The following is a 24,261-nucleotide window of genomic DNA, read 5'->3' on the forward strand; positions in this document are numbered from 1 at the left end:
ACATGAACACACACAGGCACAGACATTTGTGTGTACATAGACACATACTCACACCCCTGGGTCACTGCCCACCAGGCTAGGTCTCTTGCTCATGGTGACAGTTTCCTTCATAGCCTTCTTGCTTCACAGCCCAGTTAGGGGCAGGGCCAGGTGAGGCTGGGAAGTAGAAGAGGGGGGTTGGGGGCTGGGAACATTCATGCCAACAGGCAAGTCAGACAAACCTAGGCCAGAAACTGCCACTGCAACCAGGCCACGCAGTGTTCTTGTTTATGCCAAGTCAAGTGCTATACAGGATGCTGGAGACCCAGCAAATTCAGGATAGACAAGGTCCCTGCCCTCCAGGATCTTTGGGTCCACCCAGTCATTCTGAATGCTTCCAAGGCTATAATGGAAATAAGGTGAGTGGGAGGGGCCTCTAACCCCAAGTTTGCACTGGGGAAGGGAGCATCACACAGAGGACATAACATATGCAAAGGCCCTGAGGCATCAGTGGGCCCAGAAGCCAAGGCTTTTCACCTTTCAGAGAAGGTTAAAGGTTAGACAGGGGTCAGTGGAAGAAGGGGCCTTAGCCTCCACCATCTGGTTGAGAAACTGGCTCCATTCTGAGTGTGGTGGGAGCCATGGAGGGGTCATGTGAAGGGGCTGTCAGCTAGACCCAGATGTCCCAAGAATCCCTAGGGAGCATTGGGACAGGTTGTTCCCTTCCTCCTCCCTCATAGTCCATCTCCAGCCAGCCTTTAGGGAGGCCCTTGGAGCACTGACAAAAACAAAACAGTATTAAGTAGGTAACAATTACCAGCTAGGATTCCTGCCTAACAACCAGGAAGGGGAGGGCTGCTAAGGAGGAAACTGTGGGGACCTACAGGCAACCACCCTCACCTCAGGACCCACAGCACACCCTGGCAGATGCAGAGTAAAAATATAGGCGGCTGCCCAGGAGCAAGAGGCCAAGGTTCTACCAGGTGGATAAGAGGTCTGGCCTGGTCACACCTTGCCGAGCCTCAGTTTCCCATCTGTAGGTCAGGAAGCCAGACTCCGTACTTTCAGAATCCTCAGTGAAAAGTATCAGGATCAAAGCGCTTCCAGCAACTTCTGGCAGTTTTCCTTTTCCCTCCCTCGTCTTTCTGGGGCAAACACACCACCGGAGATTCGGGGGTAGGGGTGAGACAGAGGCCGATCTGGCCCAAACGCCCAGGGATCCACGGGGAACAGCTAGCTCCCTAAAGCTTTCTGCCCTCAGCCCGTGCGGAGCCAGGGCAGGGGTGCGCTGAGGAAGGCACTTGTAGACGTAGTGGAGCGGGAGGTGCCAGGGAGTTATTTATCCATCCGGGCCCCATCCCCCGCCGGTCCCCGGAGGCCGGCACCGCCCCCACCCCCGCCCAGCCGGGGCCCCACGCGCGGATACGGGGCGGGGCTTTGGGACGGGCAGGAGGCTGGTGGCCGGGCTCATCACGCCACCCGGGACGTGCCTTGGCGGGAGGCAGCGCTGGGGGCATTGGTTGTACACTGCGCTCCCGGGGCGGGGTAACCGGGTCCAGGAGTGGGGCCCGCCTCCATGACGTCAACCCACAAGGCAGCGCGCTGTTGTGCGGTTTACCGCGCGTCACCGGGGCAACGGCGCCAGGGGGGCGTCAGTGGTTTGGCCCCGCCCCACCATGCAAATGAGCGACGTCACCCACACCCAATGGCGAGCGGGGGCAGTGAGCTCATCGCACTGGGCCGAGGCTATAAGAGGGCGCGCGAACTGCGCGGCGCAGGAGCCGCCGCCAGCGGAGGGCCGGGCGCAGCGGCCTCGGCCGGGGCGGGCGCAGGGCCGAGCGGACGGGGGGGCGCAGGCCCCCCGGGCGGCCGCGGCCACTCCCCCCTCCCCCCGGGCCGGCGCGGCGGGGGAGGCGGAGGATGGAAACACCCTTCTACGGCGATGAGGCGCTGAGCGGCCTGGGCGGCGGCGTCAGTAGCAGTGGCGGCGGTGGTAGCTTCGCGTCCCCGGGTCGCCTGTTCCCCGGGGCGCCCCCGACGGCGGCGACTGGCAGCATGATGAAGAAAGACGCGCTGACGCTGAGCCTGAGCGAGCAGGTGGCGGCGGCGCTCAAGCCCGCGGCCGCGCCGCCCCCGGCCCCCCTGCGCACCGACGGCGCCCCAGGCACGGCGCCCCCCGACGGCCTACTCGCCTCGCCCGACCTGGGGCTGCTCAAGCTCGCCTCGCCCGAGCTCGAGCGCCTAATCATCCAGTCCAACGGGCTGGTCACCACCACGCCGACGAGCACTCAGTTCCTCTACCCCAAGGTGGCGGCTAGCGAGGAGCAGGAGTTTGCCGAGGGCTTCGTCAAGGCCCTGGAAGACTTGCACAAGCAGAACCAGCTGGGCACGGGCGCGGCCTCGGCAGCCGCGGCCGCCGGAGGACCCTCGGGCACGGCTGCGGGCGCGGCGCCTCCTGGCGAACTGGCCCCAGCGGCAGCCACGCCCGAGGCGCCCGTCTACGCGAACCTGAGCAGCTACGCGGGCGGCACCGGGGGTTCGGGGGGTGCTGCGACGGTCGCCTTCGCCGCCGAGCCTGTGCCCTTCCCTCCGCCGCCGCCCCCAGGCGCGCTGGGGCCGCCCCGCCTGACCGCGCTCAAGGATGAGCCGCAGACGGTGCCCGACGTGCCAAGCTTCGGCGAGAGCCCGCCGTTGTCGCCCATCGACATGGACACGCAGGAGCGCATTAAGGCGGAGCGCAAGCGGCTGCGCAACCGCATCGCTGCCTCTAAGTGCCGCAAGCGCAAGCTGGAGCGCATCTCGCGCCTCGAGGAGAAAGTGAAGACGCTCAAGAGCCAGAACACGGAGCTGGCGTCCACAGCGAGCCTGCTGCGCGAGCAGGTGGCGCAGCTCAAGCAGAAGGTCCTCAGCCACGTCAACAGCGGCTGCCAGCTGCTGCCCCAGCACCAGGTGTCCGCGTACTGAGCCCGCGCGCGGGGCGCATGCGCGGCCCCCCTCCCCGGGAGGCGGGCTCGCGTGGGGGGGGCGTGGGCGCCCCGGACTCGGAGAGGGCGCGGCCCCGGGGACACCCCCCTCACCCCCGGGGTGCCAGGATTCCGAGATGGCGCGGTCCCGGAGGACCCCCCCCGGGGGTGCCCAGGACTCGGAGAGGGCGCCTCAGACTCGACAAGCTGGACCCCCTGCTCCTTGGGGGGGCAAGCGCATGACCCCCCCGCCCTCGCGCTGCCTCTGTTCCCCGAGCGCGGCCACCCAGTGTTGCACAAACCCGCGCGCCCCGGCCGCCCCTTTGTACACACCGCCGCCGAAGGGGACTCCGAGGGGGCGCAGCCTCAAGCCCTGCCTTTCCTTTTACTTTTTTTTTTTTTTTTTTTTTGCCTTTGGAAGAGAGAAGAACAGAGTGTTCGATTCTGCCCTATTTATGTTTCTACTTGGGAACAAACGTTGGTTGTGTGTGTGTGTTTTTTCTTGTGTTGGTTTTTTAAAGAAATGGGAAGAAGAAAAAAAAAAAGAACTCCCTTCCCTTTCCTTGCTCTTGCTCCCTCCCTTCCGTCCTTCCGACATCCCTCCTCCCGCCCTTTTTGTTCTGTTGTTTTGTTTTGTTTTGCTACGAGTCCACATTCCTGTTTGTAATCCTTGGTTCGCCCGGTTTTCTGTTTTCAGTAAAGTCTCGTTACGCCAGCTCGGCTCTCTGCCTCCTTCTTCCCCCGCCGGGGCCTGATGGGCTGGGCAGGGCCTGGCTCGCACGCTCCCCCTCCCCCCTCCCCTGCCTCCTTCCCCCTCCTCTCTCCGCCCCTGCTAGAGGAGGAGAGCGGGCGTACGGGAGGGGCCTCGCACATCTGGCGCGCAGCGAGCGCCATCTAGGCGCTCCTGGGCCTGGGGCCGACTAATGTCCAGGTTAGGTGGGGGACATTAGGATCTCCAACTGGCGTTTGGAACTAGCGAGCCCCCGGGTGGGTGTCACCTTGGGGGAAGAGAGGCTAGAAGATGCAAAGAGGACAATCCGAGGCAGGTAGGAAAAGGCAGAAATTTGAACCTCTGGGCCTCCGTTACCCTGTCTGTAAAATGGGCAGAACAGTTGTAAGCTTGCCCCATAAAGTTGGATTAACAGTTTGTTCACAGAGTAGTGCTTGGCTTACAGGTGCTCACAGTTGGTGCTCAGTGTAAGCTTTTATTATTGGCTGGCGGATGGGGGATGCTGAGCCTCAGGACCAGAAGGAAGGTGGCCCAGGTTGGATCCGACTTAGGCAGTCTGCCTCCAGGACTGGAGGTGTGTCTACATTCTGTGGGACCTTCCTTTTAGGGCACAGACTTGGAATCCAGATTTTCCAAGTACTCCCTGAAGACCTCTTCCTCTCTAACAGCCTAGTCTCCCATTTTAAGGAAACTAATGTTCAGAGAGGTTGAGTGATTGAAGGTCACACAGACTGAAATTTTTAGGAGTTTGCAGGGACATTTGGACCTTAGGCCTCTCACTTCCAGAACCTGGATGGCCAGGCTGCCTTCTTCCCCTGCCTACTCTGGCCCTTGCTGTTGTTGAGCAAAAGACTCCGGGCCTTGGGCTTCTGCCTCACTTGGGCCCTGAAGGGACTTAGGCATTGGTGGCCAAGGACACAGGGCAAGTCCAGCTGGTGGGCATGTGTGGAGCACCAGCAGTATACCAGTCCTACCTGGAAAGGTGGGTGAACTGTGCCTGTTTTACAGATGGGGAAGCAGGGATGCAAAGAAGGAGCAGCGTGTACCCATAGTTCCTCTGCCATTGAAAGGGTGGGGCCTCACCACCTACCTGTTTCCTCTTCTGATCACCCTGGCTGCCTACTGTTCAAGGCTTCAAGAACTGCTTTGGGGTTTGGTTTTTAGCCATGTGACCTCACCGCCTTCAGGCAGATGTTTCAGAAGGGGGCCCAGCAGTGAGAGGCCCAAGCTGAAGTGGGGGTGTCTTGACACAGGACACCAAGAACCACAGTCTGGGGGAGCAGAGCTTCAGTCTTCAGGAGACCGAGTCCCAACTTGGGTGCCAGTCTGCTGCTGTATAGCCTCAACCAAGTCCTCTTCCCCTGCCCCCTCTACCTTCTGTGCTTTGGAAATGGGTATGTTCATGTCCAGGTATCAGTTTGGTGGATGGATAATAATGATACTTGTGCTCCCTGTGCACCCCCAATGTATAGAGAAGGGGAGGCCCAGGAGGTTGGGAGATCCGTGCAATTCCCCTCGAACTGTTTTACTCATAATCCCAATGCCAAGTGTGTTGTGGGGCGGGGGGGGGGGGTTCCCCACACCAACCAGTTCAATTTTCTACACACCAACCAGGTGTCCTACAATTCAGTTCTGACACTACCTGGAGTTTGTGCAGACCCTACAGGTGAAGGGTTTAGTCCCACCACACCATTGCCACTCAGATGCCATTCGGAAATCTCAGGTTCTGAACAACAAGCCCTCAACCAAGGGTTTCCACACTCCCACTCCAGTTTTGATAATTTGCTGGAAGAGCTCACAGAGCTTAGAAAAGTGCTTTATTTACTATTACTGGTTTATTATAAAGGATACCACTCAGGAACAGCCAGGTGGAAGAGATGCATGGGGAAAGATACAGAGAAAGGGGCCTGGAGCTTCCATGCCCCGTCTGGGTGCACCACCCTCTCAGCACCTCCATATATTCACCAAGCCGGAAGCTCTCTGAACCCCGGTGGTTTTCTTTTCTTTTCTTTTCTTTTCTTTTCTTTTCTTTTCTTTTCTTTTCTTTTCTTTCTTTCTCTTTTCTTTTCTTTTCTTTTCTTTTCTTTCTTCTTTCAAAGATTTTATTTATTCATGAGAGACTGAAAGAGAGGTAGAGACATAGGCAGAGGGAGAAGCAGGTTCCCTGCAGGGAGCCTGATGTGGGACTTGATCCTGGGACTCCAAGATCAGGTCCTGAGCCAAAGGCAGATGCTCTACTGATGAGCCATCCAGTTGTCCTAACCCCAGTGGTTTCATTCCACAGGCATGATTGGTTGAATCATTGGCCTGTGGTGATTAGTTCAATCTCCAGCCCCTGTCCTCTCCCAGGAGGTCTGGGAGGTGGGACAAACCTCCAACCCTCCAATGGCTCCGCTTTTCTGGGGACCAGCCAGCATCCTGGTCCCCAGCCACGATGCATCTTACTAACATACAAAAGATACTTACAGAGCACCTGGCTGGCACAGTGGATTAGGTATCCAACTGGATTTCGGCTCAGGTCATGATCTCAGAATCCTGAGATCCAGGCCCACATTGGGATCCACACTTAGCTCAGAGTTTGCTTGAGATTATTCTCACCCTCTCTCTCTGCCCCTCCCAGTTGCCCTCTCTCACACTCTTTCTCTCAAACAAACAAACAAATATTTTAAAAAAGAAAGGAACATCCCTCCCAAAGATTCCAAGAGTTTTAGGAGCTGAGTGCCAGGAACCAGGGACAAAAACCAAATATATCTTATTGTATCCCACTCCTGCTAAATGGCAGAGCAGTGGCTAGAACCCTGGACAGTTGCCTGCCTCCCAGGAGCCTTGGGTCTAAGTGGAGGCCCTATCTTCTCACAAGGATGTGACACGGGGGCTTTTGGGAAAACACAGATCTGATTCCCTACTTGAAACCTTCCTGAAAAAAAGTCCTTGAGTGCATCTGGCCCTGAAAAGATCAATGTCTTTCCAGGAACCTCCCTATCAAAACTCTGTTTCCTTAATTTATGGCCTCAGGGCCTTTGCACAGCTTCAAGTCTGGTAACACTTCTTCCCTCAGCTACCCAAATGACCTTTGCTCAAACTCAGCTGCTGTTGCCCTCCTGGCCCCCAACAACCCCCAAGCGGGGCTGGGGCCTTCTTGTGTTCCCACAGGGCTTTGTGCTTCCACCATTATTGCCCTGACCACTGGATTTGTGTTTAGCTCACTGAAAGCCTGGATGGGAGCTGTCCTGGTCATTGCTGAAATAAAGGACATAGATCCTGTCCAACTGTCATGTCCCCGGTTTTGCCCGAAGCTACACCAACAGCGTGGAGAAGAGGGGACCTCTGCTGAGTGGGGCTGGGTGTCCCTGTTTGCCTCTTGCTCTGGTGCCTCCCAGTGGCTCCCCAGAGAAGCCAGGCTGAGGCTGCTGGGCCAGGCTGTGTGGCTTTGGCAGGAACCTGCTGAGCTGAGGCCAAGGTGTGTGTCAGCCCCAGCCTGGCCAGCAGTGATTCAGCCCAGGCATCAGCCCAGCCCCAGGAGGTGGATGGGGACGGTGGCCTCACTTTCGCCTTTAGGACTGTGGCTCAGAGTCAATACCCACTTTTGCCAGGCCCTTATGGGGATCCCAAGGGACCTTGGGCCCAGCTCTGCTCTAAGGATGGCCCATCCTCAGAGCCAGACACAGATACCCACCTGGCCTTTTAGGATGTGAACCAGAGTATAAGAGCTGTGCCTTCTTTGCTCTAGACCCTCTCGGGGCTCCCCGGAGCCTTCCTGATAAAACCCAAACTCTCATACTCCTGAGGTCCTCCCAATTCAGTATTCCACCTCCTGGCCCTCTTCTGCCTCCAACCACCTCAGCCCCCATGTTCCCTAATCATGCCCATCCTGTTCCCACCTTGGGCCATGTGGTGCCCTTCCCCCAGCTCTCCTAAGATTACTCCTTCGCCTCCTGCGCCTCCTGTGGGACTCAGCCCATCCACCCCCTCTTTGATTCCTTCCTAGCAGTTTCACACCCCCAAATTATTTGAGCTGTGTCGCTAGGCAAAGTTAGGTGTTCCTCAGAGGCACCTGGAGGGCTCACTTGGTGGAGCATGTGACTGGATCTCGGAGTTGTTGGGTGTAGAGATTACTTAAAATATATTTTTTAAAGATTTTATTTATTCATGAGAGACAGAGAGAGAGAGAGGGAGGAGACGGAGGCAGAGGCAGAGGCAGAGGCAGAGGCAGAGGGGGAGAGGCAGGCTCTCTGTGGAGCAGGGAGCCTGGTGGGGAACTTGTTCCAGGACCCTGGGATCATGACCTGAGCTGAAAGCAGACACTGAATCGGCTGAGCCACCCAGGCACCCTTAAAAATAAAATCTTAAAAACAAAAACAGAAAGTTAGGTGTTCAACAAATGCCCAAGGTATGTGAGACTGAGTTTGCCTTGAGACACATGTAGGGGAAGAATTTGAGGCCCCCTCTGCTCAGAGCCCTAGTTTTCTATTCAGGACAGGCAGGCAGTATGTAGCAACCACCAAGACCCTTAGTCTGATCTAGGTCTTGTCCCCAACACTGGGTCTGCCTTCTATTTTTTTTTTTTTTAAGATTTTATTTATTTATTCATGAGAGACACAGAGAGAGGCAGAGACATAGGCAGAGGGAGAAGCAGGCTCCCTGCAGGGAGACTGATGGGGGACTCAATCCCAGGACCCCAGGATCATGACCTAAGCCGAAGGCAGATGCTCAACCACTGAGCCACCCAGGCATCCCTGGGTCGGCCTTCTAGAACTCTCTTCCCCCAGGAGCTGGTGGGGATTGGCTGGAACTTGGCCGTGAGTCACAAAGCCATTGTGGCACCAGGGCCCCAAGGCTGGCCATTCGGGCTGGTGGGTTCAGCTTCAGGGGCAGGTGAGTGGGGCTGGTGGAGGGTTTAGTGGGGGGTACACGGAGGCTGGGTTGTTCTCCCCTGGCCCCCAGCATCCTCAGAGTCCCCTTGGGCCCTCCAGGCCACTTTAAAAAGTGGGTCAGCTTCTCAGCCCCTCAAAACAGGGGCACTTGGGACCCCCGTAAAAACTGATGGTGGGTTTGTCTGCCTGAGGTCCTAGCCTGGAGAGCCTACCATGTTTCCCTGGGAGGCTGGGAAAGTGGTTTTAGCTTGTATAAGGAAACTGAGACTCAGAGGGGTTTACTCAAAATCGCCAAGCCAGCCATTCCGCTTACATGTCTGGGGGCCCCTAATCCTTTTTCCTGTCCCCTGTAATCACATTCCTCTCACTTTGTTGTCTATTTGTTCGTTCATTCTGGTTGAGTTCACTGAAAGGACTAAACCATGTGGCTGGTGAAACCGCAGACTCTAGGATAGGTCAGTTCAGATCCTAAAGCTGTTCTCCCTAAATTCTTCAGAACTTAGCTTGAGTGGTTCTCATCCATCCATCCATCCATCCATCCATCCATCCATCCATCCATCCTCTTTCAACCATCCATGTATCCATCTATCCATCCGTGTATCTATCCATAAACATATCGAGCACCTCTTGTGTACACTGTTCTAGGCATTGGGGATTCAACAGCAAATAAAAGAGACAGACATCCCTACCCATGGGCAGCTCATAGTTCAATGGGGGAGGCAAATCAGAAATAACATAAAGAAGTATGAAATATAGTATGTTGGCTTCCCTGGGCCTCAGCCTCCTCCTCTGTGAAGTGGAGACGATGACTGTGCCCACCTCCTGGAGAACCAGTCTCAGGCCCATTACACTGATGCTTGTTCTGAATGGGCCGAGCCCATTTGCGGCTGGGATGAAGACTGGGAAGGGGCAAGACACTCAGGCCATCAAATAAGTGAAGCTAGAATGTTCACCATGAAAGGAGGCAGCACAGGGGTCTTTGAAAACAAATCTATTTTGATCATCTTTGTCTTGAAGTTTTTAATCTATTATGTCAATTACTAATATGGTTGAATTTAAGTCTTCTGTTGATGGGCATTTTTAGATGGTTTCTGGTTTGGGGTGAGTATGAACACTTGTACCTCTTAAATGTAAATGTTAGGGTGGAATTGACAAGTTACCTTCAAGACTGACAGTTTCCCCAGTTGGTCATGATGTGTCCACCCTTTCAATTTTAGCCATTTTTGTGGATCTGGACACCATTTCTAATGGCCGGATAGCATACAACTGTATGAATGTCCTGTTTAATTTAAGCCACCTCCTAAGTTATTTTTAGTTTTTACTCTTCATAAATAATACAGTGATGAACATCCTTGAACACTCTCCTTTATGCACTTGTAACTGACTCTCTGGCAATCACCTTTTTGGTTATTTCTAGTTGATCCGCTTTTACATATAAAAGAACACTAGTGTAAAATTCCTTTTGCATTCATCTTTGTGGACTTAAAAGTTTTTGGCTTTTGTTTTGAAATGTTAGGGTTTTTTATTTTTGTTTTTCTTTTAATATCTCTCCTCACATTGGGCTTGAAAACAGAGCCAGCCCAGGGCAGTGTTGCTGTACGTTGCATGGGATGAAAAGCTGAATGAAGGCTGCTTCCTCTTACAAGCTGGCTTCTGAGATTGCACCTTCTCCTCCTGTTCCTCCTCCAACTCTATGGCCTTCCAAGGTATGAAGATGGCTGGGAAAGGGGAATCGGCTGTTTCAGCCAAAAGTTGGGGGTGGGTTTCTGCCCAACAAACATGTTATGCTCCAGGTGACATATCAAGGATGCTTGGCAGTATCCATCCCAATTCCCTCTGAGCCAAGGTGCTTTTGGAAGCCATAGTGATCCCCTCATTCTTCTACCCACCCATCTGCCAGTGATCTACCCATTATCTGTTAATCATTCACCATCCATGCACTGATCCATCCAGCCATTCATCAGTTCACCTCTTATTCATTGATCTCTTCACCAATTCCTTCAGCTCTCTCCATCCACACACTCATTTATCTACTCAGGTCTCGTCCATCCTCTACTCACTTGTCTGTCCATCCATCCATTCCACCCTTCTTTCCCCTCCTGCTTATTCATCCATCCACTCGTTCATCCATTTACCCACTCATCCATCCATCCATCCTTCCATCCATTCATCCATCCATCCACCTACCCATCTGTCCATCCATCCATGTGTCCATTTCCTTATTTATTGACCTATTCATCAATTCATTCATCTACTTCATTTACCTATTTATTCTTCCACACAACCCTTTATCCATCTTTCTAACCCATCCACCATTCATTTATCCAGATATATCCATTCAGTATCTATCTACCCAACTTCCAATCCCCTCCATCATTCATTTATGAATATAGCCACCCACCCAACACTCACCTGTCCACAGCCTGGAACCCAGGCCCTTTGACTGAGATGAGGACACAGAAATGACTCAGACCTGGTTCCTACCCTCTATGAATTCACAGTAAACAGGGAGAGGCAAATAACACACACACACACACACACACACACACACACAGAGGAAATTTCCCAAATAGTATGATCAGAGCTATATTCACAGTATGTTCCAGATATAAAGGAAGTTCAAAAAGCAAGAAGGTGATTGGGCTTTCAGCTGAGAATGTGTGCATTGTTGCCAGCACTGAAGTAGCCACAGGATGATGAGGGAGATGTAGATATCAAAGGCCACCTGGGCAGGTAGCTGGGAGAGAGGGGGGCCTGCAGAGGAGAGGAGAAAGATTGCAAGGTGTCAGAAACAAGAAGATGTAGGTACTGGAGCGCTTGCTCCAGCCAGGAGACCTCTCATCTTTATGGTCAGACCACTCTCTGACCACCTCTCTGCCCCCCTCCACAGGCAGAGCTGACCCACCCAGGAACCAAGACAATGCAGGAAGCAACACAGCTACAGTTGTCACCTGATGGGCAGAGCTTCTACCAGCCCCAGTCTGTCTCTAATATCCAAGACAGAGCAAGGACACTGAGTCCACAGCCTCAGCACGAGCCACTTGTGTCCAGGGAGACCCTTCTGCAACAGCATGACAAGGACAAGATGGTGTCTCGTCACATCCCACACCTACGGGCTGTGGTTGAGAGCCAGGCCTTCAAGAACGTCCTGGTGGATGAGATGGACATGATGCTCTCCCGTGCAGCCACCCTCATCCAAGCCAACTGGAGAGGCTACCAGCTCCGGCAAAAGCTGATCTCCCAGATGATGGCAGCAAAGGCCATCCAGGAGGCCTGGCGACGCTTCAATACTAGGCGTCTCCTCCGGTCCGGGAAGTTGGTGGAAAAAAAAGTGAGCATGGAGGAGGGGGACATCCCTTACCATGCCCCCCAGCAGGTGCGGTTCCAGCATCCTGGAGAGGGCAAGCCCCCTCTGACCCAGCCTGTCATGGTGAGCAAAGAGACCCAGTTCCCTTCCTCTGACAGCCTGGCTGCCTACACCCACCAGCTGGCCCTGTTCCAGAGCCAGAGTACTCTACAGCCTGGCATGCAGGCTCCTTGTGCCACTGGGGGCTCCAGCATCACCTTCCTGCCACACCAGACCGTTGCCATCAGACTTCCATGTCCAGTGAGTCTAGACACAAAGTGCCACCCATGCCTGCTGACCAGACCTGTCAGAAATGCCTGCCTTGTCCATGTAGAAGGGGACACGGTGAAGGCCAAGCAAGTAACTGCCAGAGTCAACAAGGCAGGAGCCCCAGGGCCTCCACCATGTGGAAGGTATGCTCAGGCCATTCATGGATCACTCAAGACCCAGACCCAGGCCCACATGGAAGCAGAGGTCCTCAAAGCCCCACCCCAAACAGGCCCAGCACCTGTGATGAACAAGACCCCACCTCAGATGTATCTGGTGGCCACAGTGACCAAGACCCCACCCCAGCCATGTCCAGTGCCCACGGTAACAATAGCCAAGACCCCACCCCAGACATACCCAGTGTCCCGGGTAACCAAGACCCCAACCCAGATGTACCCAGCAGCTGCAATGACCAAGACCCCACCCCAGACATACCCCGCAGCCGCAATGACCAAGACCCCACTCCAGTCATGCCTGGCAGCCATGATGAACAAGACTCCACCCCAGCCGTGCTCAGCAGTAACAATAACCAAGGCCCCACCCCAGACGTACCCGGTAGCCCCAGTGGCCAAGATCCCACCCCAGACATGCCCAGTGGCTGCAATGGCCAAGACCTCACCTCAGGCATCCCAGCCAGTCACAATGATCAAGAGCCCACTTCAGTCATGTCTGGCGGCCATGGTGAACAAGACCCCACCCCAGCCATGCCCAGCAGCCCCGATGTCCAAGACCCCAATCCAGATGCGACCAACAGCCTCAACGACTAACACTGCACCCCAGACACGACCGGCAGCCATGATGGCCAAGATCTCACCACAGATATGCCTGTTGGCCTCTATGATCAAGCCCACAACACAGGCAAGGCCTGTGGCCGTGACGACCAAGACTCCTCCCCAGACGTGCCCAGTGCCTGCTGTGGCCAGGACTCCAACTCAGATGCGCCCAGCAGCCCCGATGACCAAGACCCCACAGCAGACGTGCCCAGCAGCTGGTGTGGCCAAGACTCCATCTCAGACACTCCCAGGGGCCACAGTGACCAAGACCCCTCCTCAGACGCGTCTGGCAGCCATGGTCACCAAAACCCCAGCCCAATTTCGCTCAATGGCTGCCATCCTCAGGACCCTCTGCCTGCCACCTGCAGCAGCTGGAAATCTGAAGTCTTCGCCTCCAGCAGTGGCAGCAGCTGGAATTCCCAACACCTCATCCCACACATATCTAAATGGACCAAAGGCCAAGGCTGTGGTGAGCACAAAGCAGACAGCAGGCATGGTCAAGATCTCTTCTCACTCATACCTGGCTAATGGAAAGGTCAAATACTTTTCCTCACATCTGGGAGCTGGGGCCCCCAAGGCTCCAGCCAGACCACCTTTGGAAGCTGAAAAACTCAAGGCCGTCTCCCAGAAGCAGGTGAAAACAGAAACAATGTCTAATACCACCATAGCCATTGAAATGCCCCGGGATTCACCCTGGGCAAAAGTGGCTGAGGACAGGAGCAAGTCCTCATTACAGACACACCTGAGGACGGATGTCGTGAAGGTTCAGTCGCAGGTGTATATGCCCATAGAAACAGCCGTGGTCCTGCCCCAGGCACAGTTGGCCACATGTCCAGTCAAGGCCCTGCCCCAGACACATCTGGATACATGTCTGGCCAAAGCTCTGCCCCAGGAACGGCCGGCCACCTGTTCAACCACAGCCTCGTCCCAGCGACAGCTGCTTGCAGAACTGACTGCGGCCTTGCCTCGGGCACATCTGGGCACCTGTCTGGCCAAGACCCTGTCCCAGGCACATCCATCGGCCAAGCTGGCCAAGGCCCTGTCCCAGGGACATCCACCTGCTGAGCTGACCACATCTCAGGCTCAGGCACACCTGGGCTCCTGTCTGTCCAAGGCCCTGTCCCAGGCACATTCGCCCTCCGAGCTGACCAAGGCTCCGTCCTTCGCACATCTAGGCACGTGTCTGACCAAGGCACAGTCTCAGGCTCATCTGGCTACAGGAGTGATGAAGGTCCAATCTCAGGCACATCTGCCCACCGGGCTGACCAAGGTGCAATCCCAGGCCCAGCTGGTCACAGAAACAGCCAAGTGCCTCTACGCAGCCCACCAACCTGCTGAGCTCAGCAACAAGACCCAGTCGCAGCCGTTCCTGGCTGGGTTCAAGGCCTCCACCCAGCCCTGCCAGCACGTTGGTGCTCTTGGCCCTCTGCCCCGACCCACACCAGAGGACAGACTGACCCAGATCCAGCCCCATGACTGTGCTCAAGGCAAAGCCACCCAGGGCCCACGCCAGGGGGTCTCTGAGGCCCAGAGCACGCTAGTGCCTCTGCTGGCGTCTGCCGGACACCCCGCATGTAACGTGGAATCCTGGGGTGATAGCGGGACTACCCGGACCCAGTCATCGATGGCCAGCCCTGCCATACCCTGCCAGGAAGACCTGGCGACCTCCCAGCTGGCCTCCCTGTGCGCGGAGCTGGCTGCCGAGCTGGGCTCCCAGGAGGACCTCCGTGCCCTCTTGGCAAAAGCCCTTTCCCAGGGGCAAGTGAGGGCAGCCCTGAACCAGGCTCTGTCCAAGAAAGTTCTGGGCGCCACGATGGCCAAGGCCCTGCCCCAGGGCATGCTGGGCGCAGCGCTGATGAAAGTGCTGTCCTGGGGCGAGCTGGGCCTCGCCCTGTCGCGCACCCTGTCCCCCAGCGAGCTGCGGGCAGAACTCACTAAAGCCAAGCAGGGTAAACTGGTGGACGTGCTCAGCAAGGCCCTGACAGAGGAGGAGTGGGCTGCTCTGAGCCAGGCCCTGTGTCAGGGGGAGCTGGGCGCTGTCCTGAGCCAGTCTCTGTCTCAGGCAGCCCTGAGGACTGGAGTCTTCCCCAAGGCCGCCTCGAAAACAGCAGGAAGCAGGTTGACTATGGTCCCCGCCCCGGTGGAGGTGGACTACAGGGGGAGCCCATCGGCCGCGTGGGGGCCCAACCTAGGCCTCGTGAGACCACAGCCCAGCAAGGTCAGGGTTCCCCAGGACGGGGCCTGGGAGGGCTTCGTCACAGGCTGGCCTGCCGGGTTCTTGGAAGAGATGGGGGATGGGGCCATGCTCGGGAGGTCACCCTGCTCATCGATGGTCTTTATGGGTGCCTCCCTGGCTAGTAGAGTGATCACCATGATTCATCAGTATTCCCTGATTGCTGCCCTGGACCCCACTCTGTCATGGGAGATGGAGCCCAGTAAGGCCTCCCCAAACCTTTATTTGAGCCCTGAGGTCAGTGGGGAAAATGCGTGCCTGGCCCCAGGCACCAGTGAATTGGCATCAGATCTCAACCCCATGGAGAGTGACACGGGCCCTAATTTGCCCAAACCACCCCACTTGCAGCTGCCCCCCAGTCTGTGGCAGCTGCTCATTGCCAATGGCGTGGGCCCAAGCACCAGCCAGCCATCGGTGGCTGGTGGCACAGCCCCAAGCGCCCATAAGCCACATATGGTCAGCAGGGTGGCCTCACGTCGGTGGGCGTCGACCGGGGAGGGCAAGGGGGCCTCAGGTACACTTCCCTGCACCGCGGGTGGTGGGAGGGCTGCCCATTCCCAGCAGTGCAGCGTTACCTACGGGAGATCTGTTTGCTGGGGTCAGCCCTCCGGGATCAACAGGGTGCCCCCCCGTGTGTATCGATCCTCAGCTGCCAAGGTGTCACAACAGCCCTCTGTGGCCCGTGAGGAGACCACGCAGAAAACCCCGTCCCCAAATCACAAACGGGCCTCCGCGGCTACCAGGGAGAGAACCAACAAGTCGACCCCAGGTCCACTGAGGGCTGCCAGTATGAGCAAAATGTCCCTGACTCAACCACAGATCCCCAAGGCCTGTGACATCACCCTGGGTCTCTTGCCTGGCTCCACGGTTCCTGGTCATCGCTGGGCCTTCAAGACTCAGGCTGATCCCAGTGTGTTCCCAGCCCCCCCAGGCAATAAGTTGGCACATACTCTTTCCCGTTCGGCCGTCCCTAGGCAGGAGAGGAATCGAACCCAGGGCACCGTTGCCAGTACGTACTGCCCACAGGAGCGAGTGACTGGCCATATACTCACTGAACTGGTGGCCAGTTTGCCCCAGGGTCCAGACAATGACCTGCCTGGAAGCCTCTCTCAAGGCTCCACAGACTATGGCCTGAATGTGAGTAATTCCCAGAGCTCCCTGCCTAGCTGCAGCTCGCTCAGCCTCTCCAGCATGTCTGTGGCCAGTCTGACTGCTGTCGACCTGGTGGAGGAGGAGTCCTGGGAGGCCAGCTTGGATGGGGAAATTAATCTAGATACCCTCCTCTCTGGAGAGGCTGTGGGGAGGCCCCAGAAGCCTAGAGATAGGGAAGAAACTAAGAAAGTGGGCCAGGGCCACACGACCCCATGCCTCTACTACCAGCCCTCTGCAGGCTCAAAGCTGATCCCCGTTCTGCACCAGAGCTCAGTGTCCGGTCGCGTGACCCTGAGTGTCCACTGGGGCTCAGATGATCAGGATGATGGGGATGTGTCCTCAGGTCAAAGCTCCATGGGTCTGAAGGAAAGCTTATCTCAGAAATCCTACAGGACAGGACTGACCAGAAGTCTGTCTTTGGATAATGTCCCTACCACACATGAGCAGACATCCATGGCCACTAGGTTGACCTCAAGCCTATCCCAGCCATTGGTAGTCAGTAAGGTGGCTCCAAACCCAGGCCAGCCACTTACGGTCAGTAGGGTTGCCCCCAGCCCATCTGAATTACCTGTGTCTGGTAAGGTCACCCCTAGTCTAACTGAGCCATCTATGGCTAGTAAGGTGACCCTCAGCCTAGGCCAAACATCTATCACTGGTGGGGTAGCCACAAACCTAGCCCAGCCATCTGTGACCAATGCGGTGGCCCCCAACCTAGCACAAGCATCTATCACCGGTGGGGTGGTCCCCAGCCTAGCACAGCCATCGGTGACCAGTGGGATTGCCCCTAGCCTAACCCGGCCATCTATAACTGGTGGGGTGGCCCCTAGCTTAGCTCAGGCATCTGTGACTGGAAGGGTGGCCCCCAGCCTATCTCAGGCATCTGTGACTGGTGGGTTGGCCCCCAGCCTATCTCAGGCATCTGTGACTGGCAGGGTGGCCCCCAGCCTCACCTGGCCATCTGTGACCCGTGGGGTGGCTCCCAGCCTCACCCAGGCATCTGTGACCAGCGGGGTATCCCCCAGCCTAGCCCGGCCATCTATGACTGGTGGGTTGGCCCCCAACCTCGCCCAGGCATCTGAGACCAGTGGCGTGGCCCCCAGCCTAGCTCAGGGATCTATGACTGGTGGGGTGGCCCCCAGCCTTGCCCAGGCATTTATGACTGGTGGGGTGACCCCCAGCCTTGCCCAGGCATCTGTGACTGGTGGAGTGACCCCCAGCCTCACCCGGCCATCTGTGACCAGTGGGGTGGCCCCCAGTCTTGCCCAGGCATCTGTGACCAATGGGGTTGTCCCCAGCCTAGTCCAGGCATCTGTGACCAGTGGGGTGGCCCCCAGCCTAGCTCAGGCATCTATGGCCAGTGGGGTGACTCCTAGCCTCGCCCGGCCATCTGTGACCAGTGGGGTGGTCCCCAGCCCGGCACAGGCATCTATGACTGGCGGGGTGGCCCCCAGCCTAGTCCAGGCATCTGTGACTGGTGGGGTGGCCCCCAGCCTATCTCAGGCATCTGTGACCAGTGGGTTGGCCCCCAGCCAGGCTAAGTCATCTGTAACTAAGCTGTCTATGACAAGTAGTGTAACTAGCTTAGCTAAACCATCTATAACTAAGCCATCTGTGACCAGTGGGGTAACCCCCAGCCTGGTTAAGCCATCTATGACTGATGGGGTGGCCCCCATCATAGCCCAGCTACCAGTGACTGGTGCAGTGGCTCCCAGCCCAGGTCAGGCATCCATGGCCTGTGTGGTGGCCTCCAGCCTAACCCAGCCAGCAGTGACCGGTGGAGTGGCTCCCAGCCTAGCACAGCCATCTATGATTGGTGGGATAGCCCCCAGCCTAGGCCAGCCATCAGTGGCCTGTGTGGTGGCCCCCAGCCTAGGCCAGCCATCAGTGGCCTGTGTGGTGGTCTCCACCCTAGCCCAGCCATTTGTGGCCAATAGGGGGCCCCTCAGCCTATTCCAGCCATCTGTAATTGGTGGTGCTGGTTGCGCTGTTGGCCAGTCAAATTGGATGCCTAAGGTGGGTTCAAATGTACCATCAAGGGTGGATGCAGTGGCGTCTAGCCTGCATCATCCATCATTTGTGACTGAAATCCCTGTGGGTACATCATATCCCCCTACAACTAGCAGCATGGGCCAAGATACGAACCAGTCATCTGTGGCCACCGAGATGGCCCTGTGTCAAGAGCCTGTAATGGTTGATGGGGTGGCCTCAAACCCCCAGGCCCCTGAGTTCAACGAGGTGCCCCTGACATTTCATCAGCCACTCAGTGTCAGTGGGGGGCACCCAAACATAACCGAACATTCTGCTGTCACTCTCTCCGCCCCAAATATCTACCAGACATCCGGGGCTAGTGGAGAGGACTCTTGTCTAGACCGAGGAACCAGTATATCTCCGGGGGCTCTGTTCAGGGGCATGGCTGCAAGCATCTCCCCCGGCGCTATGGCTGCTAGCATGTTCCCAAATATGTCTCGGGGGACCCTGGCTGCTGGTATGTTCCTCAGTATGTCTCCAGGACCTATGTCTCCGGGCATGACAGGGAGTGTGTGCCAGGGGAGTGTGGCGACTGGTATGGGCCCAAACCAATTTCAAGTAGTCAGCGGCATGGCTCCCATTGCATTCCCAGCCTCCGTGGCAGGGGCCCCTTTGATTCACGAACAAGCCACAGAGGTGGGTCCTGGTTTCTCTCGGGCTTCAGTGCCCAACAGACTGGGTATGAGGCCATTCAGGTTTTCTCAAGCCAACGCAGACCCCACCATGTCTCAGGTCAATGTTGATCTACCAGTATCTTTGAACCACCAGCATCCTCCTGTGTCCACAGTTGTGGCATCTGGTTACCAACAAGTTGATGCTTTCAGCCAGGAGCCCCTGATGGGCACAGCTAGTGGCCTAGTGCCAGGTTCTGTAGCCACCAGGATGCCCGCAGCCCTGGCCCCGGGTACTGCGGCCAATGCTGTTGCCCCCAGCCTTCCCCCAGGGTCTGTGATCAGGGGCGTGGGCCAGAGCCTGCCTCCAGGGCCGGTGACCAGTGGTGTGCCTCCCCACCTTCCGCCCAGTTACGTGATCAGTGGTGTGGCTCCAACCTTTCCCGCAGGGTCTGTGATCTGTAGTATCAGCCACAGCCTTCCCCCAGGATCTGTGATTAGCGGCATGGGCCAGGGTCTTCCTCCAGAACCCATGGCCAGTGCTGTGGCCCCGAGCTTTCCTCCAGGTTCTGCGGCTAGTAGGGAGTCCCCTAGCCTGACGGCAGCATCTGGGGATGGTGGGAAGAGACAAAACCTCTCCATGAGACCCTCAGTTAGTTTCACTGCTCCAAGCCTAATCCCAGGTTCAGTGTCAAACGAGACAGACACAAATGTCTCTCCTGGGTCTGTGGCTTCTAGTGTGTTTCCAACATCTGTGGCTGGAGAACTGAATCAGGGACTGGTTCTGGGGTCCACAGCTAATGCAGCCGGTGTGCCCTCCACAGTCGGAAATGTGGCCCAGAGTCTTCCCCAGGGGTCCATGCTGGTTGGGATCACTCCCCGTCCTTACCATGGAGCCCTGGCTGGAGAAGGGTCTATAGCCCCCTTCCAGGCATCCCATACCACTAGCCTGGCTCAGCTTCATCCCCAGGGCTTGGAAGCTAGTGACACAACCAGGAGAGGACACCAAGTGCCCACAGTTCTACAAAGAGCCTCACAGTTGAACCACACCCTTGAGACGATGCCATTTGAGGCCACAGATGACCAGGCCGTGATGAAGCCAGAGGGCCTGGACAAGGGTCTGTCCCAGGTGTCCATATCCAGTGGGGACTCCATGGTCCTTGATGCAACCCCATGGATGTTCCATAGTCCCCTGTCAGGTGACATTAACGACAGCCACGAATTCCTTCCCGACAGTCAAAGACCACTGTTGGAGGAGGTAGTTCCCAACCAGACCGAATCTCTGACCAGTGGCATGGCTCCTGTCCCTCCCCAGCCCCTGAATGTTGCCAACCACTCCATGGCTGGTAGTGCCACCCCAACTCTGCAGCAGAGGTCAGCAACCAGTTGGCGGCCCCCCAGCTCCCACTTTGTGACTGCTAGCAGGGTCCCCAGTGTGCTCATGGAGTCTGTCAGGGCTCCTGGGGCCCTCTTGGCTCAACAGGCATCAATGGCTCACATCATACCCCAGAGCCCCTTGGTGGCTCACATCATACCCCAGAGCCCCTCAGTGGCTCACATCATACCCCAGAGTCCCTCGGTGGCTCACGTCATACCTCAGAGCCCCTCGGTGGCTCACATCATATCCCAGAGCCCCTCAGTGGTTCATATCATACCCCAGAGCCCCCCAGCGGCTCACATCATACCCCAGAGCCCCACAGTGACTCACATCATGTCCCAGGACCCCCCAGTGACTCAGGTGCCCCAGAGCCCTGCCTATAATATGGGGGCTTCTACTATAGTTTCAGGGTCACCCAAGCTGGCCCATACCAGTCCTACGGCATTCAGCTTGCACCCAGGATCTATAACTGGGATGGGGACCCCAAGCACTTCCCAGAGGTCAGGAACCACCCACAAGGCCTCCCATGTGTCACTTTGTCCATCCAGCACTAGTGGAATGGCATCTGATGGGTTCCAGGTAGCAGCTGTCCCCAGGGCACACCAGAAGCCAGTGTCTGGGGACCTGGCTCAGAACAACCACAAGTTTCTTGGCTCTAGAAAATCCTATAGGTCCATACATGGTTATTCCGTCTCAGACATGCTAGACAGTAACATAGCCAAGGTTGTGCCCTTGCATGAAGTGCAGGAGCACACCTACAGGTCCTCACAGGAAAGTCCCAAACACTCCAAGAGTGTGCCACCGGTCGTAACACCAATCATCCGCACCACTGAGGTGGCACACAACACGGCCACCTCTAGGCTGCACCCAGGGCTTCGGAGGGTGTCTCTGGGCTATGAGTCCTCACCTGACGGCTCCTGGAGGCCCCTTTTAGCCCAGGAGTCGATGGAGGGGTCTCTGGATTTCCGTAGCGCCGGGGCTCCTGTAGACAGTGACAGGGCATCCCTGACTCCCACTGTACTCCAGGGCCCCGTGGATGCTGGCATAGCTGGTGGCCAAGCATGGAACTCTGCCGTCCCCAGTGTAGCGGTTGGGCCCATGAGCAGCGCAGTGGCCCCTGGTGGCGCGTGGGATCTGGCCAGGGCTTCTGTGCCATGGGACACCGTGGGCAGAGAGGCAGCAGCGGATCCCAGACAGTCGGGGGAGCTGGTGGCATCGATGCAGGCTGTGGAGAAGATAATCATCCATGCTGTGGTCACTATCCAGGCATGCGCACGTGGCTACCTGGTGCGCCGTACCGTCAAGGTGTGGCACCAGTGGGCCATCATCATCCAGGCTGCCTGGCGTGGCTACCGTGTGCGGCGGGACTTGGCCCGGCTCTCTCGAGCCGCCACCACCATCCAGGCTGTGTGGCGAGGCTTCCTCACTCGCCGGCCCGAGACTCAGCAAACCATGCTCCCGGCCACGTGGTGCAAAATGGGCAGCAGGACCAGGTCAGCATCCGACCACCGCTGCTTCCAGTCGTGCCAGCCACACATCTGCGCCCTCTGCCAGTCGCTGAGTCCCAGGCTGGGGAGCCCGCCCAGCGTGGTGATGCTCGTGGGTTCCAGCCCCCGCACGTGCCACATGTGTGGCCACACGCTGCCCACTCGGGTGGTGCACGGCATGGGCCGGAGCTCCATAGTCCAGGCTGGCTTGCCGTGGGGCTGCGCCACCCAGATGAATTCCCGGAGCCCCCAGCTGTCCCGTCGCCGGATTAAGGCGGCCACGGCCATCCAGTCGGCCTGGAGAGGCTTCAGCGTACGCCGCCGTCTGAAGCAGCAGCAGATGGCAGCCAAGATGCTTCAAGCCACCTGGCGCGGCAATCGCACCCGGGCCTCCCTCACTACGGACGCGCTCTTGGGGCCGGCAGCGTGGGACAGCTCGCAGCACATGCAGTGGCCAGGTGTCTAGAACATCGGCTGACTAGTGGGGCGGGGGACACCAGGGGAGGGACAGTGTGGCTCTCTGGGTCTAATGAATAAAGCCCTCCACAGCCTGGGTCTTGGTCCACCTGTGTTCATGAAGGTGTCTTGGGCATGGTTGGCAGGGTGGGGGGGCAGGGGAATTGGGAGGGTCTGGAGCATCCTGGATGGGAGAGGCCCTAAATTTTGCCTCCACCCATGCAGTTAGTACATGGGGTCTGTGGCTGGGATCGGAACCCTCAGCCTCTTCCAGAGCTCAGAGCCAACCATGTGGCCCCACATATATTACTGTGTCTATTGGGGCCTAATGGGGTGGAGTCCAGTCACTTCCAGATGAAAGCTGTCCCCAGTACATTCCAGAAGCCAGTGTTGGGAAAGCTGGCCTAAAATGGCTGCCATGAGATTGTTGGCCCTAGAAAAATCCTACAGGTGCATGCGTGGGTGCCTCGTTCAAGAAATGCTAGGCGGATCCAGCCACTTCCTGATTCGGGACACACATATAACGGGGCACAGAGAGAGGGAGGGGGCGACTCCAGAGGGGGCAGCCTGGGCGGAGGAGGGGCAGAGGAGGGTGGTGGCATGGATTTGGGGCAGCTGCAGAGGGAGCCACAGAATGAAGGGGTAGGGGGAGCAGGTGGGGCAGGAGGGTCTTGAGGGGATAGGAAGAGTTTGAGGGCTTCAGGGTGGACTGTGGTCCCGGAGCGGTTTCTAGGAGAGGTAGGGGGTCCAGGCGGAGAGCCGGCGGGGAGTGGCATCCCATGCAACAGTAGCAGCACCCAGAGGCCCCATGTCCCCAGGCCCCACATGTGCACAGCCCCACGTGCCGCGAGCAGCGTGCGTGTGCACCTGCAGGTGTAAAGAGCACCTGGCCACACACCTGCGAAGAGCCCGCCTTTTGTCCTTCCCACACAGGAATGGCAGGCTCCCAGCTGCCCCCGCCACTTCTGCTGCTGGTTCTGGTGCTGCTGCTGGGGAATTTCTCTTCACAGACACCTCCAGAGGTAAGAACAGGGAAGGAGGCGGCCTGGCTTCCAAGAAGCTGGAGCAGACATGGGGCCCAGCTGCACACCTGGCTTCTGGAGCCCTCCTTCAGGCCACACTGGGCAGCCTGCCCCGCCCCCCCCACCTCCCCCCAAAGTTGAAGGGCCGGATTTCAAAAGTCCGTTTCTTTTAGCCAGCCCCCCCCCCAGGGAAAGGAGTGAGGACCCCAGGGCAATGGTGGGGGAGTGGACACGAGAGCTCACTTCCCGGCCGCAAAGCATTTATGGCTCCCAGGAGACTTTCTTGGCACCTGACTTAATTTCCATCTGCTGCTCCCTAAGATGGTTCCCAGAGTGCAGGGTGGTTTAGCTCGGATCCTCCTCCCCCCGCCCTCCATCTCCCACCAGGCCATTGCTCTCTCTGACCCCATGCCCCAGCCCCAAATCTGGAATATCCAGTGGACACCACCACGCATGGCACTCTTCCTGCAGGCAAGGGCTTCGCTCAGAAGGCACATTTACCCTCATTGCGGAGCCCAGGAAACTGAGGCGGAGGCAAGCCGAGTCTCCCAGCTGTGCCAGGCCCAGGTTAGAACCAGATGACTTGGCTCTTGCCAGCCTCCGGGTCTAGGACTCTCTGGGCAAAGCAAACTCCTGGCACAGTGCGTGGGAAGAGCCCCCCTTCACCTTCTGGTCAGGTCTCCCGCAGCTCATGCACACCTGCCGGCTCTGTGCTGGGCGCTCAGCAGAGCTTGTGTCCTCCTCCGCCTCCTCTTTCAAGGCCCACTGCTATTCTCCCGTTCACGCGAAAAGTTTGGCTCTCTAGGGTCCTGGCATGGCTGGGGGTTCACTGCGGCCCTGAGTAATCTTCTGATTTCAGCAGAAATTCCTCAGTGATGGGAAGCAGTCTGGGGAGGCTGGCCTTTTGGTCCTTGACTCCTTGGAGGTCATTAAGGGGCCCTCTTACCATGTTCCCAGTCACC

The 24,261-nt window shown here is 57.3% G+C and overlaps 2 protein-coding genes across 2 annotated transcripts; both read left to right on the forward strand.

Moving 5' to 3' along the window:
* The first annotated feature begins 1,750 nt into the window (after window positions 1-1,750).
* JUND (JunD proto-oncogene, AP-1 transcription factor subunit) lies at window positions 1,751-3,657 on the forward strand. The gene has a single exon (XM_055343681.1). The coding sequence runs from the start codon at window positions 1,900-1,902 to the stop codon at window positions 2,941-2,943; it is 1,044 nt and encodes a 347-aa protein (XP_055199656.1). The 5' UTR covers window positions 1,751-1,899; the 3' UTR covers window positions 2,944-3,657.
* On the forward strand, window positions 3,080-22,287 carry IQCN (IQ motif containing N). The gene is made up of 4 exons (XM_055344296.1): window positions 3,080-3,267; window positions 8,426-8,525; window positions 11,437-15,150; window positions 21,361-22,287. Exons 1-4 carry the CDS (start codon window positions 3,080-3,082, stop codon window positions 22,285-22,287), a joined length of 4,929 nt encoding a protein of 1,642 aa, XP_055200271.1.
* Window positions 22,288-24,261: the final 1,974 nt, after the last annotated feature.

Source organism: Nyctereutes procyonoides, unplaced genomic scaffold (assembly GCF_905146905.1).
Source record: "Nyctereutes procyonoides isolate TBG_1078 unplaced genomic scaffold, NYPRO_anot_genome, whole genome shotgun sequence".
NCBI classification, from domain to species: domain Eukaryota; kingdom Metazoa; phylum Chordata; class Mammalia; order Carnivora; family Canidae; genus Nyctereutes; species Nyctereutes procyonoides.

What these genes read in the sequence shown, in the direction of transcription:
- JUND (XM_055343681.1), top strand. Translation starts at nt 1,900, where the DNA reads ATGGAAACACCCTTCTACGGCGATGAGGCGCTGAGCGGCCTGGGCGGC.
- IQCN (XM_055344296.1), top strand. Translation starts at nt 3,080, where the DNA reads ATGGCGCGGTCCCGGAGGACCCCCCCCGGGGGTGCCCAGGACTCGGAG. An exon ending in AAGGCTGGCCATTCGGGCTG is followed by an intron (nt 8,526 to 11,436) that starts GTGGGTTCAGCT and finishes CCCCCTCCACAG; the next exon opens with GCAGAGCTGACCCACCCAGG. An exon ending in TGAGACCACAGCCCAGCAAG is followed by an intron (nt 15,151 to 21,360) that starts GTCAGGGTTCCC and finishes ACTGTACTCCAG; the next exon opens with GGCCCCGTGGATGCTGGCAT.